The sequence below is a fragment of the Phoca vitulina genome, unplaced genomic scaffold, assembly GCF_004348235.1.
Source record: "Phoca vitulina isolate PV1807 unplaced genomic scaffold, GSC_HSeal_1.0 scaffold5, whole genome shotgun sequence".
In the NCBI taxonomy this organism is placed as follows: domain Eukaryota; kingdom Metazoa; phylum Chordata; class Mammalia; order Carnivora; family Phocidae; genus Phoca; species Phoca vitulina.
The window spans coordinates 36,548,931-36,570,308 of record NW_022589708.1 but is presented as its reverse complement, the minus strand read 5'-3'; the positions used below and the strand labels follow the sequence as shown (position 1 = coordinate 36,570,308).

Here is a 21,378-nt window from a genome sequence, read left to right as displayed (position 1 = left end):
AGGGGTTAGAGTAGCTGTCCTTTTGTATTTAGACTGTCCGCTTCCCCTACATCTCACCTTGGCCTTCGTGGTCAGAGTGTGAGCTCTGTATCAGAGACTCTATTAAAGTTTATAGCCCTTAGGGGCGCCTGGGTGGCTCAGTTGGTTAAGCGACTGCCTTCGGCTCAGGTCATGATCCTGGAGTCCCTGGATCGAGTCCCGCATCAGGCTCCCTGCTCGGCGGGGAGTCTGCTTCTCCCTCTGACCCTCCTCCCTCTCATGCTCTCTCTCTATCATTCTCTCTCTCTCTCAATAAATAAATAAATAAAAATCTTTAAAAAAAAAAAAAAAAGTTTATAGCCCTTAGACAAGAGAAGCACCAGTATGTAGGGGCTAAAATTGGCTGTAAAATGAAAACTTGCCGAAGACATATGAGAGTCACAGAATAAAACTTAGTGTCTCATTGAAAATCCCCATTGAAGTTTTTGAGGTACCATTAATTTTTTAAGCCCTGTTTTGTTTTTTTTTCTATTAAGGATAAAAATTGATCTTAAAATATTTAAAGAGAAGCAGTTTTTAAGTATGCAAGCCTTACTTCGGGAACAAATAGAATTAATACTCATTTTCCTAAATTTGTACAAGCAATATTCAACCAGAAAGCAAATTAAACAATATAGAAGTGATTTGTAGCCAGGTTTGTTTGCCTGTAAAACAGAATAAAGCAAATAAGAAAACAGAGAAATAAGATGAGATCCATGCTGTGAAAATGCATAAACAGCTCTGAAAAGAGAGGCTTTTAGATTTCTGGTAAATGAATTATAGAATCTATGTTTGAATTTTCATAAATTATTTGAATTAAGCAATTAAGAGTGACAATAATGCTGCTCAAAGTACATTCTATTTTTCCTGTAAAGAAAATCAACATCTGTCTATCAGGTCTCATGAGATTATGACTTCAGAAATGCTTACATGATGGGAAAGGAAAATAAATTAATTCTAATAAAATTAATTTTAAAAAACTTAATAACTGTAAAAATATTCCTATAAACATCATAGTTCAGATATTTTCATATATATGCATATCTAATGGGTATTTAGGAATAGAATTTCTGGGTCAAAGAGAATGCATATTTTGAAATGTGGTAGATACTGCTTACTGGTATTACAGTCTGGGCCAATCTGCACTCCCACCATGAGTGTAATAAGAGTTTCAGTTGCTCTACATCTTCTCCAACATTTGGTATTAGCTATTTTCATTTTAGCCTTTCTAGTAGGTCCCGGTATGATACTGTGATTTTAATTTTCATTTCTCTGATGCCTAATGACATCAAGCATTTTTCCCAATAGTCATCTTTCCAAGAGTTCTTGTTAAAATCTTCTGCCAAGAAGATTTATTTATTAGATTTATTTATTAGAAACAAGAATTGGAATTGGGCACGTTCTGCATGGAGCACTGGGTGTCATGCACAAACAATGAATCATGGAACACTACATCAGAAACTAATGATGTAATGTATGGTGATTAACATAACAAAAACATAAAAAAAAAAAAGAAACAAAGCCTTGTTGGTTTTGTTTTGCAAATATTTTTCCCACTCTCTGGCATAAATTTTTACTCTTCATGCTATATTTTGAGGAAAGATTTTTTATTTATTTGTTTTTAAAGTAATCTCTACACACAAAATGGGGCTTGAACTCACAACCTCAAGATCAAGAGTCGCATGCTTTGCTAACTGAGCCAGCCAGGCACACCTGAGGAAAGGCATTTTAACAGTAATATTTCTCTTTATGTATGACTCTTTCCAGATCCAGTTTAAGTAATCTTTCATATTCCTCTAACTGTGAAGATAGCCCCCTCTTATATTCTAAAAGCTTTGTTTCATATTTACATCTAAAATCCATCTTGAATTGATTTTTTGGTGAGATGAGAGATGAGCTAAAACTAATTTTTTTCCATATGAGATATGCTTTTTTGCCTTTGCCATAAATCAAGATTCCTTATATGTGTGATCCTATTTCTGCAGTCAAATGCTCTACCATGTGTGATCCTATTTCTGAACACAAATCTGTTTTGTCTACTTGTTTGCACTAGGCCAATGCCATAGTGCCTTAAAGTAACTTTACAATTAGTTGTAATATCTACTACTTCAAAGTTTTCTTGGGATTTGGGGCCCTTTTCATTTTTATTTAAATTACAGGATCAACTTTTCAACTTTACATCCACAATCCATACTGGACAAGCATTTACAGTTCAATAAGGATTGCAATGAATCCATAAATCACTTTAGAGTACAATTCATGTTTTTATAATATTTAGTCTTCTCTTCCATGAACATGGCATTCCCCTCCATTTACTTAAAACTTTTTTTTTTTATTATGTTATGTTAATCACCATACATTACATCATTAGTTTTTGATGTAGTGTTCCATGATTCATTGTTTCTGTATAACACCCAGTGCTCCATTCAGTACGTGCCCTCTTTAATACCCATCAACAGGCTAACCCATCCCCCTGGCCCCCTCCCCTCTAGAACCCTCAGTTTGTTTCTCAGAGTCCATAGTCTCTCATGGTTCGTCTCCCCCTCTGATTTCCGCCCCTCTTCACTTTTCCCTTCCTGCTATATTCTTCTTTTTTTTTTTTTTTTTTAAACATATAATGTATTATTTGTTTCAGAGGTACAGGTCTGTGATTCAACAGTCTTACACAATTCACAGCGCTCACCATAGCACATACCCTCCCCAATGTCTATCACCCAGCCACCCCATCCCTCCCACCCCCCACCACTCCAGCAACCCTCAGTTTGTTTCCTGAGATTAAGAATTTCTCATATCAGTGAGATCATATGATACATGTCTTTCTCTGATTGACTTATTTAAACTTTTCTCAAAGTTTTATTTTCTATTTAGAGGTAGCACATATATTTTGTGAGATTTATTGCTAGGTGTTTTTTTCAACTTTTTAATGGCAACTTTTATACATTAATTTTGTTATTATTGCTTGCATGTAGAAAATATAATTAATTTCATATATTGACTTACTATATAGCAACCTTATTAATTCACTTTTTAATTCAAATAGTTTCTAATTACACTGTGGTTAGATTATCATTAGATATTTATTATGTAACCTTGAATACTGACAGTTTTATTTATTCCTTTCTAATTATGAATTTTCTTTCCTTTTATTGCTTTATCACTGGGTAGTTATTCTTTTAAAATGTTGAGTAAAAGTGGTATTAGCAGTCACTTTTTTCTCTAGTGAAAATCTCAAAACAATATATTTCAATATTTGACTATTTTTCTATTAATTTCTCTTCCAAGTTTGGTGAGTTTTATTATGGTGTTGGATTTTATCATTTTTGCATTTATTCAGAAGTTTATTTATTTTATAACTATATTGAGTTACATTGATTAGTTGTTCTATACTAAACCAAACTTGTATTTCTGGAATAAACACAAAGTGGTTGAAATACATTATCATTTTCATTATACCTAAGTTTGATTTGCTAATATTTCTTTTGGATATTTGTATCTATGCTCATGAGTTTAGCCACCTCTTTTGTTTCTCCTGTTTTTTCTTGCATAATATGTATAAGGTTTTATTTTTCTATAAATTTATTCATTTTAGCTAAAAGTTCAAATAATGGCATAAATATTCAAATACTCTCTTTTTATAGTCACATGATAGTAATGTCCACTTATATTTCTGATATAGGTAATTTTTATCTTTTTCCTTGACAATCTGGCAACTAGCTTCTAAATTTTATTCCAATTATTTTTAGAGAAACAAATTAGACTTCTTTTTAATCCTATTTCATGTTTGTTTTATATTTAATTAATACATTTCGATCATTATTTCACTTCTATTTTGATAGGGTTTTTGGTCTAGTTTTTATAACTTGAAATTGAAACTTAAATCTTAGCTTTTCAGCTCTTTTAACTTGTTAAGTACATGTGCTTAAGTCTATAAATTTCTCTTTAAGAATTTCTTTAGAAATGCTGAAACTTAGTACCCCATGTTACATGTCACAGGAGTGTCTTAGTCTCTTGGCAACTTTTGATACATGGCAGTATTCTCTTAATGTGAGCTTTTCCAATAACTCAAACAGTGTTGCCTAAATTGCTTGGTTCTTTAACGATTTTCATTGTGCAGCATAAACGATGCAGCATAAACAAAGTTTAAGGACATACATTCCTACTAAGATCTTGATAAGAGTCTAGGAAAATTGGGAAACATCTTTTAATGACAGTATGAATCTGTATCTTTTTTTTTTTTTCTATAGACTTGGCAACGAGACTGGAAATACCAAGTGTAGTGTGAGCATCTGGAAAAACCTTTAGTAAAAGGAATATTATTTTTAGAAAGGGATTTCTTTAGGTACATCCCACAAAATTTGATATATATTTTTATTTCACTCAGTTCAAGTTATTTTCTAATTGGAGTCACATGTTGTTTCAAAGTATATCACCTAAATTTCAAACAGTTGAACATGGGGCACCTAGCTGGCTCACTTGGTAGAGCAAGCAACTCTTGATCTTGGGGTGGTGAGTCCAAGCCCCACACTGGGCATAGAGCTTACCTTAAAAACAAAAACACAAAACAAACAGCTGAGCATGTAAAAATTTATCTTTTCTGTTATTTATTTCCAGTTTAATTCCATGTTGGCCAGAGAAAATGCCCTATGAGATTTCAAGCTTTTGAAAATTGTTGAGGTTTACTTTATGACCCAGAACACAGTAAGTTTTGGTAAATATTTCATGTATTACCACAATTATTACTTATAAAGGTAATCACTATAGCACTACAATTATTTAGATATTTTTTCAGAAAGTTGTATATAATAAACTAGAATATGGAGAGAAAACTATCTCCATTTGAAACAATTTAATTCTAGGAATTCTCATAGAAGCAAGTTAGTTTAATAAAACATACATATAAGGAAATCAATCATTTTCCCAATAACTTACTTCACTGATGGACTCAGTTTTTGCACCACCACAGATCTGAATGGCTCATCTGCTTCCAGGGGCATAGCCATAGAGTCCCTAGAAATTATTAATCTTTATTGTGATCCATAGGCCCTGGTGGCTTTTGGTGCTCCTGTTTCCACCTACCAAGGGGCCCACAATGGCAGCGCCTTCTAACAAAGGGAGGTGGGTACAGTGCACACCTGCAGGACTGGCTCCCCTAAAGGCAGAGAAGGGAGTCAGATTACATGACCCCATTAACTGCCCCAAAGAAAAGGGTAAAAGGAGATGAGCATTTTATATTATTTGCCAAGTGATTTACTAAACAGATCGAAGAGTTAACTGATAACAAGTAAAGTTGTAAGATGAGGATAAAATGTGTGTATGTGTTTGTGTATGCATATATATATGTATATACATACATGAATTCAGGATGGAAAATTACTTTTAAAATGTAAAAGTACCTTAAATTGTGCTCATTGTTACTTTGGTGGCCCCTAATAAACCACACTTCTTAGTGTCATACCTTTGAGTAGTACACTCTCACCTTGCTGTGACCAACATTGGCCTGTGTGACTTTAACAAGTATGATGCAAGCAGAGGCCTGACGATTCATTGTATTGGATATTTACCCTCTTGAGCCCCCTTCTTTTGGACTCCCTTGTCTTGGAATCCCAGCCACCATATGGTGGAAAGTCCAGCCCAAGAGGAACTATGGTTCTCTGGTTGAAGCATCAACTGAACTCTCAGATGAGAGGCAGCCCTAATTCCTGGCTCTGCCAGAGAAGGATTGTGAACATTAAAGCCTTGTTGAGGCCCAGATGATGGTAGCGTCAGCCAGTATCATGTGGAGGAGAAAGGTAGCCCAAACTGAACCCAGTCAACACATAATCATGAAAGATTTCAATCATAAAAGAAACAATTATAAAGTTATTTTAAGCCACTAAGATTTTAGAATTGTTAGAAATAATCAAAACAATAACAAATATTTTCATGAAGTGTATATCTGCCTTAAAAGAAATATAAAAATATCTGCATTTAAAGAAAATACTGAAAAATATTTATAAATGTGTATTAACCATACGACATACATATGGTTAGTAGCAACTATATCTAAAGTTTATAAAACTAAAAGAACTGTTTGAGTATTGTTGATCCAACCCTGTGGGCAAAAAAAAAAAAGAAACGAAAGGAAAGCCACAAGTCCTGGTAGAATTTAAGATCAGAAGCCACAATCCATCAGACCATGTACATTAATCCATCCATTGATATATATAGACGGTGTATTTAAGCATTCGTTGTATGCTCTACTCCTGACACATAGAGCCTGAATGTACAGTTGAAGAAAGGAACAAAGAAATAGACTGATTTTTTTTTCTGTAATTTAACCTTTACTAGTAAATATATCTTAAAACATTGAAAAAGAGGGCGCCTGGGTGGCTTAGTTGGTTAAGTGACTGCCTTCGGCTCAGGTCATGATCCTGGAGTCCCGGGATGGAGTCCCGCATCGGGCTCCCTGCTCAGCTGGGAGTCTGCTTCTCCCTCTCCTGCTCCCCACTCTCGTGAGCACGCTCTCTCTCTCTCTCATTCTCTCTCTCAAATATAAAATCTTAAAAAAAAAAAAAAAACATTGAAAAAGAATCAAATGTAGACATCAATTTACATAAATGAATTTTAATGAGTTACTGATATAATTGCTTTTCTTTTATGATTTTTTCTCCTGATTTTCTATGTCCTCAACAAACTACTTTTAATTTAAAAAAGTGAAAACTTCATGGGATGCCTGGGTGGCTTAGTCGGTTAAGCATCCAACTCTTGATTTCGGCTCAGGTCCTGATCTCAAGGTCTTGGGATCGAGCCCAGTGTCAGGCTACAAGCTCTCCAGGGAGTCTGCTTGAGATTCTTTCCCTCTCCCTCTGTCTGTCCCTCCCCTGATTGTGTGTGTGTGTGTATATGCACTCTCTCACTCTCTCTCAGATAAATAAATCTTTAGGGGAAAAAAAAAGAAGAAAAGAAAACTTCAGAATGGTTTAACTATCAGGCTGCAACCATCCAAGACAGTATTTCTTAGTTCAAATTCAGTCTCAACATGCAAATTATTCTCTGATCGGTATAGATTCCTCTCACTGGATCTTCCACACGTTGTGTAAGGACATGTTCCCTGTTTTGATTTAGTTGCAGCAGTCCCATTAGTTAGGGTCACAAGACAGGTGAAATGGTTTTGAGTCAACTATCAATTTCAACCCCATGACAGAGGGGGAAAAGTCAGCGCAACGTAGGGGAAAAAAATCATTCTCAATATTGTTTGTGTGTTTGTGACTCTCACATTATGTGCTTAATTTTTACTTTTAAGATAGATTTTTTAAACATATCTATTGATATTCTCCCAATCTTCCTTGGTACTTCTCTTAAATATATAATGGGCACAGAAACATTGGGAAAGAAGATGGGGTAACTAGATTTCTGCTCCCCTTTCCAATATCCCTTGTGTATATATACAAAAATGTTTTAAAAAATTAATTTGATTTCAATTTAATTTAACTTCTCTATGAAAGCATGTGAAAAATCCTATTTTGACTTAGATCATATTTATTGCATCCTCTCTTCAAGGTTGAGGAGAGGAGAAACAAATTGCTGACAGAACCAGGGAAAGCAAGGCTAAGCCACACAGCTCTTTGATTCCTCAGATGTAGTTTCCTCAGCAGAGCTTCAAAAATTATTTAAATTATTGTCAATCAATAGAACATGGAGCATACCCAGGAGATCTGAATGCTAGTTAAAACTCACTTTTAAAAATAAATACTTTTTAACAGTTCAGAACTAAGGAGCAATCGATTATATAATCACTTTCTCTACTAATATAACAGAAAACTATTATCAGCGTGTGAGTCCAAATTGTGTATTAAATAGCCTCTCACAACATGAAAATGAATTTTGCAGTTTGACAACCAGGGTTGATATCCTTCCATCTATACGGGACATAATGTTTCATCTGTTCATGTGCATCTACCTTTCCACAGAATTATTGTTCTTCTTCCTGCAAAGCATGCAGATGAATAACCATGATGCCATCCTGCCAGGTAGTAGTACAAGGACAGCAGATTTTTCTGTTATCCCGTCTCTAGCTGACCACTTCAAAGATGGCACTCGCCTCATAAGCCACTGAGGCAAATATCTAATCACACATCTAATTTAGTTTAGCTCTGGTGTTAGTTAATAGTTGTTGCATCCATTTGTAAAGCAGGGCCCCTACACACAGAGGCTGTCAGGATTTCCATCTTTTGTATATGTGTCTAAAAGAAATTTGAACATAATTTGTCATCAAAAAAATAGCAAAGATTCTATGTGCCCAATAAGAGAAAAATAACATTAACAGCAAACTACTTAGTCTTTTCATGCTACACTCATTTGGGGGCTTACTGCTCACAGTAAGATCTTAGGAGGAAGAAGAAAGTGTCTTACTAAAAAGTTCAAAAGCCCCTATCTAACATTTTAACTTTAAACAGTTCAAGTAATTACGGTCTTGTAGAAAATTTAGGATCTCACATATATCAAAATATGAGTTAAGGTATTAATATGCTATATAAGGCCTAGGATAAGGCCATAATTTAAATAAAAGTCTCTTCTTGATCATCTGTTTTCACTATTTAGAACTGCTACAACTCTTGGGTTATTCTAAACCAAAAAGATGAACTAAGAAGAGAAATGAAAGAACCCAAAATTCTATTCTTATGTATTAATCTTTATGGTAACTTTAAAAAATTGTTTAGTGAAATAAATAATGTATTTATCCCTGTATGTCTGACAGCAAATCTTAACTTTTATTAATTTTTATCAAGATCTAAAGATGATAAAAATTTTGAGCCATATCTTGACAGAAAAATTAGATATTCTTATATTAGGTGACTTTTTCTGATATGACCAGTGTGTGGATTTTGGTAAACTTTGAACAAAAGTTTTATATTTAAGTAAGATATAAAAAATTTTACAAATGCTTATTTGTTAATAGTGTTTGGATTAGATATCAAGATATAATTTTCAATTAATATCTGAAACGTTGCTTAATATTTTAGGCCCTATCAAAAATTTTGCCTACCCAATAAATGCCTAAAATATATGTATGTAAAGCATTATTACTCAGTCTATAATGATGGAAATGGGCATTCAAAGGGAAATAGAAAAATAAACAAAAATTTATGTCTTTCGAACCAGAGAGGGAGATAAACCGTAAGAGACTGACTCTTAATCTCAGGAAACAAACTGAGGGTTGCTGGAGTGGAGGGGAGTAGAAGGGATGGGGTGACTGGGTGATGGACATTAGAGAGGATATGTGCTATGGTGAGAGCTGTGAATTGTGTAAGACTGATGAATCACAGATCTGTACCCCTGAAACAAATAATACATTATATGTTAATCAAATCAAATCAAATCTGTCTTTCCATCAGTCCATTCATCCATCCATTCTTCTATCCTTTCATGCATCCCTATCTTTCTTTCTATCTATTAATCTATTTAACTCCCTATGTACAGTGTATTTCCAGATGCCTTCCCTTGTGAGAAATTTGAGGCCTGTTTTTCTACCTGATATCATTAAATGCTTGGTGAGGATTTACTTTGTGCCAAGAATTGTGCCAAGTGGAAGAGTATAAGAGTGAACAAGCTAATCTAGATCATCACCAGCACATGGATCCTAGCTATGTTGAAAAATTTTAAATAATTTTTCATCATAATATTGATAATTGTTACAAAGGAAAACTCCATTGTGCTTTCAGGTCAAATCTGCATTATGAAAAGATCTCTCTGGCTGCTATATGGAGAGTAAATTGGAGGAAACAAGAGTGGATATTACAAAAGCATATTTAGAAGGCTCCTATTATCTTGATATCCCTCTCCTGCAGGCCTTTTTACTGGGATACAAATTTGAGGGCAAAGGTGGTCCTAATCTATTATTAGCCAGCAGTGGTACTGATGCCTTTGAGCACATTTTCTGATCCATTGCCCGGTTTTCTGTTTTATTTGTGATCTTAAAGTTCTAATTATTTATCTGTCTCTTTCTTCTAATAAGTTTTAAGCTCGGGTTAGCACAGTGAAAAATATATGCAAAACAATATTTGTAGAATAAGTAAAATAGATAAATGTGCTTTGTCTAATGGATTGCACCTTCTGGACACTGATTTTGTTCACTAAGATGCTCTTATTAGAGTGAGGCTTGGCTGCAAATCTACTATTCACTATTCCATCAACTATTCTAAACTTCCTATTCTTGCTTAGTCCTTGCCATCGTTCCTGCTCTGATTTGAGGGGCCAGTATTCTTTGTGTTCAAGACAGCCTGACCCTTTACAACTTGTGATGTCTTACATAACTGTACTTTAACAGCACTATTATATAATACCTTTATGTTTCCGTAAGAAATCATTGTCATACAAAATTTGTTCTATACATCTGTAATACATAGCATTGTACACTACTTCTTATTATTCCCAATGGTTTGTTTTCCTATGGTTATATACTAAAAAACAGTCTTTATGTTATATGTGTAAAATAATTCTACAGAGTACTATTATGTACTTTGATTTATTGACGATTTACATGTGAAATTGTCAATATAGAATATATGTTATAGAAACCTCAAAAATGCTATTAATCTGACACATAATATGAGCTGGGATAAGAATCATGATAATGCTGCGTGCTTCTGCATTACTTAAGCTGCTCATACCCACTGTACTCCTATAACTTAAAATAGCTACGCTCATTTAAGTCTAATTTTAGACTGAATAATTTATGCCTCTGTTCACCAACATTGTAATACATTATACAGTAATGTTAGAAGAGAATAAATGAAATATTTCATTAGGAATGTTTATATAAGATATATAGGAAAGTATATATAGGAGCCACATCATGTTAATCTTTCTTGCTATTTTTCCCAAGAATTTAGCAGAGGAAAATGTGAATGAGCTGTTGGTCTATAAGCAGTATTTTTTTAAATAAATGATTTCATGTTTGTATATATAAAAGCATACATCTATTTATTTGGACTCTGACCACTGTCCACATTATAACACCTGTAAATCCTAATTTCACTGGACAAGAGAATGTTGAAGTGAAACTGTATTGAGCGTAATGCTTTCCTCTGTGCATAGATACCCATATATCTACAGTTCATTTCACCCAGTAGCAATAACGTTAAACATGTTTTATTCAAGAAGTGGTTTAAGTTTGAACAGAGAACAGAGTCTGTTTACTAAAAGCTATGTCTTGCCAATGGCCTTATTTTCAGTAAAAATCATCTCCTATCCTTAGAACAATATAAAAGATAGAGCACCTTTCTGCCACTGACTACGCCACTTGCAAGCATGAATATAATGGATGTGGTTTCTTAATGTTAAGAGGAAAATTTTTATGGTCATCACTGCAATCCACCAAATATCTCTTGTTCTTATCCCACGTAGAAGTTCTCCCACACTCATGAAATTTTCTGTGGCCATATGACTGGTTTATCAAAGTATGAAGAAAAGAGAATTATATTACTAGCATGCAGAATCTTTAGGAATCAGTGAACAGTGTATACATTTCCCATTTGACACCAGCAGCGCTTATATTGTAGCTTATACGCCATTCTTATATGCATAGCTTATATGCAATGCTATCATGGATCTGTTATGGACATGTAGTGTTAGTAAGAAAAAAATTATGGTATTAAGTCACAGAGAATTTTGAAGTTATTCATTACAGTAGAATTACTTATCCTATCCCAGTTGATAAAACAGTTGACCTCAGTATTCCCTAGTCCTACTTCCCCATATATCAGCATATATCCTTCAGTAATAAGAAGTATCATCTTCGGGTTCACTAACTCTGATCCTTACTGCACACAATATAATAGTTCTAAGTGAGGTACAGCCCTTAAAGAGAATTTAGCTATAACCATGCCAGGAAGTGTTTGGGTTGTTGGACCAAACCTGAAGCCAAGGTGGCTTTCTACTCCAGACCTTTGTGCACTTGGCCATTTTTAGGAAGAATTAAAAGAGGACCAGGATTATAGAAAATAGACTTCTAATAAGTCTGTCTTCCATTAAGAAAGGTATGACACAAAACAAAGTCCATAATTTGCCTTTGAGAGTTTGAAGGGGGTAGTAGAACAAGATAGGATGAATAGAACAATAAAATATCCAATTTTTAAAAAGAAAATTAACAAACATTCATAAATAGATTACTTAAAGCTTTTTTAAAGGATCTTTTAAAATATCACTTCAAATTCTTGTGAAAAAAATTATAGGGCTTTAAATATTAGTAGAAGAAAGAAAGGAAAAAAGGAAGGAAAGAGGGAAGGAAATAGGAAAGAGGGGAGGAGGGAGAAAGGAAGGAAAAAAATATAAGAAAGAATGAAAGTAAGGCCAGAAATAAACCCACGATTATATGGTCAGTTAATCTTTGACAAAAGAGGCAAGAATATGCATTGGGAAAAGGACAGTGTCTTCCACAAACGGTGTTGAGAAAACCAGACAGCTACATGCAAAAGAATGAAACTGGACCACTTTCTTACACCAGACACAAAAATAAACTCAAAATGGATTAAGGACCTAAATGTGAGACCTAGAACCATAAAAATCCTAGAAGAGAACATGGGCAGTGATTTCTCTGACATTGATTTTAGCGACATTTTACTAGTTATGTCTCCTAGGGCAAGGGAAACAAAAGCAAAGATAAACTATTGGGACTACATCAAAATAAAAAGCTTCTGCACAGCAAAGGAAACCATCAAAACTAAAAGACCTACTGAATGGGAGAAAATGTTTGCAAATTACATATCTGATAAAGGGTTAGTATCCAAAATATATAAAGACCTTAAAATACTCAACACACACACACACAAAATCCAATTAAAAAATGGGCAGAAGACATGAACAGACATTTCTCCAAAGACAACCCACAGATGGACAACAGACATGAAAGGATGTTCAACATTACTCATCCTCGGGGAAATGTAAATCAAAGCCACAATGGGATATCACCTTCACACCTGTCAGAATGGCTAAAATCAAACACAAGAAACAATAAGTGTTGGCGAAGATGTGGAAAAAAACAGAACTACCATATGATCCAGTAATCACACTAGTGGGTATTTACCCAAATAATACAAAAACACTAATTCGGAAGGATGTATGCATCCCTATGTTTATTGTAGCATTATTTACAATAGCCAAATTATGCAAGCAGCCCAAGTGTCCATTGATAGACAAATGAATAAAGACGATATGGTGTATATATATATACACAATGGAATATTATTCAGCCATAAAAAGAATGAAATTTTGCCATTTGCAGCAACATGGATGGAGCTAGAGAGTATAATGCTAAGCGAAATAAGCCAGAGAACAGTACCATATGACTTCACTCATATGTGGAATTTAAGAAACAAAGGGGGAAAAAGAGGCAAATAAAAAAAAAAAAAAAAACTCAACTATAGAGAACAAATAGATAGTTATCAAGGGAAACGGGTGAAATAAGAGAAGAGGATTAAGAGTACACTTATCCTGGGGCACCTGGGTGGCTCAGTTAGTTAAGTGGCCCACTCTTGATTTTGGCTCAAGTTATCATCTCATGGTTGTGAAATCTAGCCCTGTGTCAGGCTCCATGCTGGGAGTGGAGCCTGCTTAGATTCTCTCTGTCCCTCTGTCCCTCTCCCCTCCCCTTATCTAGAAGAAAAAAAAGACTATACTTTTTTGTAAAGATTTTTATTTATTATTTATTTGGTGGGGGGCAAGAGAGCACAAACAGAGGGAGCAGCAGCGGCACAGGGAGTGGGAGAGAGAGAAGCAGGCTGCCCGCTGAGCAGGGAGCCTGATGCGGGGCTCGATCCCAGGACCCTGGGATCATGACCAGAGCCGAATGCAAACGCTTAACAGACTGAGCCACAATGGTGCCCCAAGAGTACACTTTTCTTGATGAGCACTGAGTAATATATAGAATTGTTGAATCACTATATCGTATACCTGAAACTAATATAACACTGCCTGTTAACTATGTTGAAATTAAAATTAAAAAAAAAAAAAAAGAATGAAAGGGTTGTGCATGTGTGTATGGGGGGGGGTGGATAAAGAGACAGAGATTTAAAAAGCAGAATTTACCCTTCCTAAATTATGCAGTTTTTATAATCACCTGAATTAGGCATCAGTATAATTTACATTATTTCTCTCATTATAACTGTGACTTTGGATCTTACCTTTCTACATAATCTAGTAACCGGGAACAGTGATTTGAAGCAGGAGCATCATGACCTCCTACTGCATAGAGAAAACCATCACACGTGGCCACTCCAACACCCCCTCTCCGCTTACACATTGGAGCACACACGTTCCACTTATTTGTATGAGGATCATAATATTCCATTGAACTCAAACAGGAACTTCCATCACGACCTCCGACTGAATATAATCTAAAAACACAATCAGAAAAACAGGATTTAATACTACAGTCTGAATGACAAAACGTAGAAAAGAAGTCCTTTAAAAATAAATTTTCTATCACCATATGAGTCTCACATGTGTTTTAATAAGATTAGATGTTGTGGATTTTTGCTTTACCGGTAGACATTATGATTAATATATTGGTAAATAGAAACTGAAAAGTATAGTATTAAGTTGAAGTAAATGCATAGAAAGACTTTATTATTTAGTATATAAAATCATGCCGGTCTTAGATTTGCAAATGCATGCTCTAATATAATGTAGTAACTCTAAAATATGATGTTTAAACTGATTTCATCCTAGAGACATTTTTTTTTAAAAAAGCTGTTTATGTTTCTTTTAACGCCTGGCATGATAAAATGTTTCTGACCGCCCAAGTGTGCTCTTTATGGTTGTAATGCCTCTTTGCCTGGTTAACTCACAGTTGTCTGCCAGATCTCAGTCTTCAGTAGGTTGAAATTAACTGAGAGGAACATTGTAAAGGACAAGTATTGGACAGTTTAACTTGCAGAAGCACCCAGAAATGAAACCAAGAAGTTTTTATCATCCTAAACACTTCATGAAATCTGAGCTTCGTTTATTTCTGTGAAGATCTAACTTAAAAGAAGTATGCTATAATCATGAGGTATTATTAAAATGTAAATATTTTTTGCAGAAATTTTACTTATTGAGTAAGTATCTTCGCACAAGGCATCTTGCACAGTCCCTGGTACATAATTTATATGTAAGAAAAGCATCCTCTCTTTTTTCCTGTCATTTAAAGGGAATTTTTGACTTCAAGTTTCTCTTTTATTTATACATATTACGCTGATAAAGTACAGTGTTGATTTATCTGAACCCAGCATTGCTAATAGAGTATGTATCACATACTTTCTTTTTCTGAAATTATTTAAAATGCTAACATACAAATATATAGCTAGATGGATATAGAAACTAATGATAATTAAGCATATTGCTTACATTTTAGAAGTTAAATATTGAGGCTATTAGTATAGCCTTTTATTTGGAAATTAAATATTCCTGCAAAGTTCACAAGTTACAACATCAATGACTTCTTTAATATAATTATGTATATTACAAACCACTACTCATTACATCTCTTTCTTCTGTGTGAACACTCCATTAATAAAATCCAGTAACAGGGATTCTACAAAAAAAGAAATTTATATAATGCCTTGATAAAAATGACATAATATTTGACAATCCCTTTTGTAACATAAATGTTTGATGTATGGTAGCTATTATTTTATGAATTACTTATGAAAGTCTAGGCTGTGTTATCAGTGGGTTCTTTCATTTGGTACATATCCCTATATAGTACTATATAGTCTACAGAGGAACAATGAAATTGCTGTAATTTTAATATATTGATTAATATTAACGCAAAATTATTTGACAAGAGTAAATTCACTGAATTTTTCCTCAAAAACGAGCTTTGAAAAATAAATGAGAAAATTTTAATTTGTGTAAAAGTTAATAGTGTCCTTTTGGACTGCTTTCTGAATCCACTGTTAAAACTACTAGATGTATTTTAATACTTGAAAGATTTTGAAAATTACGTACTTTACAAATATATGCTATCAGCTAACATTCTCTCTAACCCACTTATTTTGAAACATAAATTTGCTAAGTGACTAAGAATTAAAATGGAAAAATAAATAACGATTACTATAATTATTGTTAAAGTTCTAAAAATAACCAAGGGATAGAAACAATATACTCTCGAGCAGTTAGAATAAATGCTAGAATGTATGCATATAACCTCGTGGACAATTATCTTCTCAGATCTCCCTTCATAAACTATTTAATCATAACTTAGGTTGATTCCCTGCTTTGCTTCGCTACAGTGACAAATTAGATGTTGAGATTCTGAAGAGCAGAGAAGAATCTGATGCTAGACGTAAATGCACTGACAAGATAGGAGGTGGCAGCTGACAGTTTCACGGCAAGAAAGGAAACTGACATTTTAACTTGGAGTTGAAAGAGGAGTGGAAATTTGTAAGATGAAGAAATAGGAGAAAAGCTTTACATACAGGGAAAACATTACGCATAAAGACAAGGGGCAAAAAGGTCACAGCAGGTGATAAAGAGTGGCAGGTATGTCACACTGATGGAAGGGGGTTTGTGGAAGAGGGGAAAGGAGAGATGCAGCTGGTAGATGACAAAAGGAGGCTGAGAATGTAGGCCTTGATGCCATGCTGCAGAGCTGGGCTTTCACTCTGAGACAATGAGGAAAAGACAGAGAAATAACATTCATAGGAATCATCAGGTTCATAGTTCAGTGTGCTGTGAATCAATCATACGAGATCAGAAAGATCCCTGATTTAAGCAAGCTCTTCTGAATTTTGCTGAGAAGGGCAAGAATCGGAGTCTTCCCTACTACTTTCCCTAACTGGTGTGTTTATTCAGCACACAGATAAATTTTGCCTAAAGTTTAGTGACCCGGTCTCAGTGTTTTGAGACCTACTTGTCAGGTGTCCACCTAAATGAGTGTCACATGTTTCATATTCTAGAAAATAAAATATAGCTGTTTAAGGAAACAAATCCTATACTAGTTAGGACATGGGTTCAAATGTGTTTAAAGGGGCTGGCATGAGACCCAGGCTGTTTTCCACTTTAAAGCATATCATCTGTAGAGTAGGACCCTTTGTCAAGAATTGTGAGGAATCTAAATTTTTTTTACTACTTGAAATCTAAGAAATTAGTGCATCATAGTTTTGTAGATGCTGGAAAAAGACACAAGACTCCTAGGTCAGAGAACAATTGCTACAATTCACAGCAAACTAAACACCATGAGCTTCAAGTTCACATTGGTTCTTGTTGTCCACCCTCCACCCCAAGGCCCAATAGGGGGATAGAGACTCAAGTAAATATTGCACATGCAGTGGACCTTGGCCTTTCTCACATCTGAGGAACATTAAGTTGAGGAAATGCTAGTTCTTTAAAGAAACCTGCCAACAAACCCACCCAAGTTTTGCTCTGAAGGGAGACGTTATCTTTATTATTCTGGTCAAAGAACAAATCTGTTCTGTGCCCCCAAAGAAAGACACCATCTCTATCTTCCTTGCTGTTTGATTTACAAATATCCTTGCAGGCAGTATGAAAAGTTGGCAGTACTTCTTGCTTGGGAATTGTACATAAATGCTAAAATCCCATTGCAGAATTCTCTGCAAACACCCTTGTGCTGAAGGCCCAAGGTAACCCTAGCTACACAACCACAGTTCAAACAGCAGGACAAAGGAAAAGTGGAAGGAGTACACCCCCTCCCTTTAAGAATCTTTTTTTTTTTTTTTAGATTCCACAAATTAATAAACAAAAGGCAGAATCAAACCTAAAACACAGAGAACAAACTAAGGGTTGCCAGAAGGAAAGGGGGTGGGGGCAAAATTGGTGAAGGGGAATGGGACACACAGGCTTCCAGTTATGGAACAAGTCATGAGAATAAAAGGTACAGCATAGGAAATATAGTCAATGATACTGTAATAGCGTTGTAAGGTGACAGCTATACTTGCGGTGAGCATAAGAAAACATGTAGAGAAATTAAATAATTACCTTCTATGCTGGAAACTAATGTAACATTGTATATCAACTATACTCCAATAATATTAAATAATTCATCTTTTAAAAAGTTGCATATCTCACTTCTGATATACCATTGACCAAACTTAGTCAATGTCAATAAGTAATTGATAAGGTACTACAATACGTTGTTTTTATTTTAGATGGCCATATGCTTAGTTAAGAGTGGGTATTTATATTTCATAGACAAAGGAGTGAATAAGTATTAGGAGACAATTAGAAGTTTCTGACACAGAACTAGATCTTTTCTAACCCTGTGTGCCATTGTGCATTCTACTCTAGATACCTTTTTCCTACATAGGCTAGGTACCTCTCATTCATCTCTCAACCAATTCAAGTGTATCTCTACTAGAAAGTCTTTTCTGATCCCATTTTGTCTTTTTTCCTAGAAAATTAACATTGTTTATAATCTGTATTCTAGGTAAGTTATTTAATATTTGTCATACTTTATCAATAGTGCATACTTTGGGATGGCTGTAACCAAACTCAAGCCCATCTGCCCGATGCAGTAGCAAAGACCATCACTGAAACATGGAGTATGCAGCAAGGGAAGGGTTTATTCTAAAGGCAACCAAATGAGAAGACAAGAAGGCAAACCTCAAGTCCACCCTTCTGAAGAAGTAGAGTAAGGGAAATTTAAAGGCAAATGAAAAAGATCTGGTTAAAAACTGCAGCTGAGAGTTGTACCATTAACTTTTTGTTTACTAGTTTTAATCCCCACTGTCTTTTGATCATTCCTCATTCTTGAGGGAATTGGGATGATGGCCACATTATATACTTCCTGCTGAAATGGAAGGAAGATTGGGGTTAGAGGAATGGGACATTTAGTTCAAGGTTGAAACTTAACATTCTGTATCACCAAAATTTTTGTACTTTTGTTATCACTATATTTTATCTAAGGCCTTAGGGGAGATTTGTTGTAACCAAGTAGCTTGTTGTACTTATTGATTTCTTCAGACCAGTTCTCCTAAATAGTAGTTTCAGGTCCATCAGAGGCTTGCTAGTCCAAGCAAGGTTCTTTTCAATGTTCTCCTTGCTGACTGGGTATAGGGAACCTGTGAATTCTCATTTGAGTGTGATGAATCCGTGGCTTAATTCCCTGTAGTTTCACTGAAGAATGGGCAGTCAATAGTACCTCATTAGGTCCTGTCCAAAAGGTTGGAGCTGGTATTCTGGGTGCTCGCTCCTTCAGGTCTTTAATATCCCCAAGTCTCCAGGATTTGGGAGATATAAGGGCACATCTATGGGTACATCATCTTGCTGTATTGAATGCACTTGATAGTATCCAATTTCCTAATGTAAGCCCCATCAGGGACTCCTAAGTCATGAACGAGTGTAGAAAGAGCCTTCCATATAACATTTCATAGGGGCTTAATCCAAGCCTACTTCTAGGGGCTACTCTTACCCAAGAAGCGTTTCCCAAGTTCAGTCGGTTTCTTGGCATATCTTTGCCAGAAGTTCATTTTTTTTTCCAGTTGGGTAGAGTCTCCAGAAAATGTGTAATTTCCATTGAATGCCCAAGGCATTGGGCACTGCTTGTGTGATTTTTGCCACCAATGCTGCTCCACTGTTGCTCTGAATTGTTAGCAGCAATCCAGTCCTAGGAATGATTTTGCTTAAAACTGTTTTGACAACTTTGGGGGCCTTTTCTGAAGGTCATGGAAAGGCTTCAGACCAGGGGTCTACAAATATTAGCAAATACTAAAAACCACCTGTTGTTTATGGCATCATGATAAAATCTACCTGCCAGCCTTCTCCAGGTTTGGTGCCTCTAAGTTGTATACCCTTTTAGAGCTGGTGAGAACCCAGTCTTAGGATTGTTTTTACTGCAGTGTCACATTTTTGAAGACTTCTCTGAGGACTAGGACCCACAATATACTTCCGGATCCACTGAAGAATAGCATCTCACCCATAATGGATGCTTTGGTGAATATGGTTAATCATTTCTTCCAGAAGATGTCCTGGGATAAGGATTCATTATATTTCCAGCTGGTTTTAATGCCAGCTTGGTGTCCAAACCCCATTCCTTAGTTCTTCTGATGTCCTCTGAGGAATACTGGGGTTGTTTTTAGTTACATCTATGTCTGGTACTGAAAATCATTACAGAGAGTTTTGGAGTTTTTGTATGGACTGCCAACTTGGCAACTTGATCTGCCCAGCTATTCCCTTGGGCAGTCGAACAGTATAATTTCTGGTGCCCTCAACAGTAGACAATAGCTGCGTTCAGATCTTCATTGTCTTTGATCCATAAAACTGTTTCATCCATAAACATCTCAGTGTCTGGATTTTCCAATGGCAAATCCATCTAATTGGGATGGCTGGAATAAACTTATTCAGTTATCTGTGGGTCTCTGGTGATCTTTCTGAGCGGCTAGACAGCAATAGGCATGAAGATCATCTAAACACGTGTGGCAATTTTTCTCTGAAGTTTACCTCAAGTTGTTAGCTTCAGTTTCCAAGGCTTCAGGGAAAAAAAGAGCAGTTTTAGTTCTTGGTGATTTCAAGTGAAGAGAATGAGAAAAAATTGGAAACATTAGTTTGGAGAGTCTTGTCAGATATTGGAGAAAACCAGAAGAATTCAGGGTCCAGTCCAGTTTTTCAGGCAAACAACAAACAAAGACAGCTAATCAGAGCTAGAATCTAATAGCCACAAAGGCATGTTACCGAAACATAATTTCTCTCTAAAATCACCCTCATTTCCAAAATAGCCAAATTAAAACTAATTTGATTGTAAAATAAGTCCAATTTTAACAAACTTGGCTTCATTATTTACATAAGCACAATAACAATAGTGATTGGCCATATAGGTTGTTTTTTCTTTTTTCTTTTTCTTTTTTATTTCTTTTGTCTGCTTTACTGGGAATGTTCATAAGGAATTTCCGAATGAACTTATAACAGTCTCTCAAGGCTAAGAAGCCAAGCCAAATACTTGCCATCAGGCTTTGCCTGTAATACCTATAGATTTGGGTGAATTCCTCTCTTCTATAAGTCCCCAAAATATTCTGAGGTTCCTGTATATACCAGGAAGTAACCTTCTTTACTCCCCTAGTAAGGCTGCTAGGAGTCCTGTAAACAAAGAACCAGGACAATTTTTCCAAGGGGCTTCACTGACTCCATAAAGTCAACCTTAGCTCCTTAAAACTATCTTGTCATATCTGAGTCTATGAACATCTCCCTCAAATACAACTGTCCAGTCAAGCCTTGGTAAAATAACCAGTATTTCCAATTGTGTCCTGTCACAAGGAGACCAGGTTCTTATTAAACTTATGCAGATAAATACACTGTCATGAAAATATAAGAATACGCACTGAGAATTTTTGAATTCTGGGAGGATCTTAGGGAGAAAAACTTAAAGTTTTCATATTTGTTTACAAAGAA

The 21,378-nt window shown here is 35.2% G+C and overlaps 1 protein-coding gene across 2 annotated transcripts in view; it reads right to left on the bottom strand.

The window, feature by feature from the left end:
* Nucleotides 1-21,378, bottom strand: part of KLHL1 (kelch like family member 1) — a 355,951-nt gene that overhangs the window by 9,597 nt on the left and 324,976 nt on the right. For both annotated transcript variants that reach the window (XM_032402882.1, XM_032402884.1), the window contains exon 9: nt 14,178-14,390. In XM_032402882.1, coding sequence (XP_032258773.1) covers nt 14,178-14,390 — 213 coding nt within the window. The remainder of the gene's footprint in view (nt 1-14,177; nt 14,391-21,378) is intronic.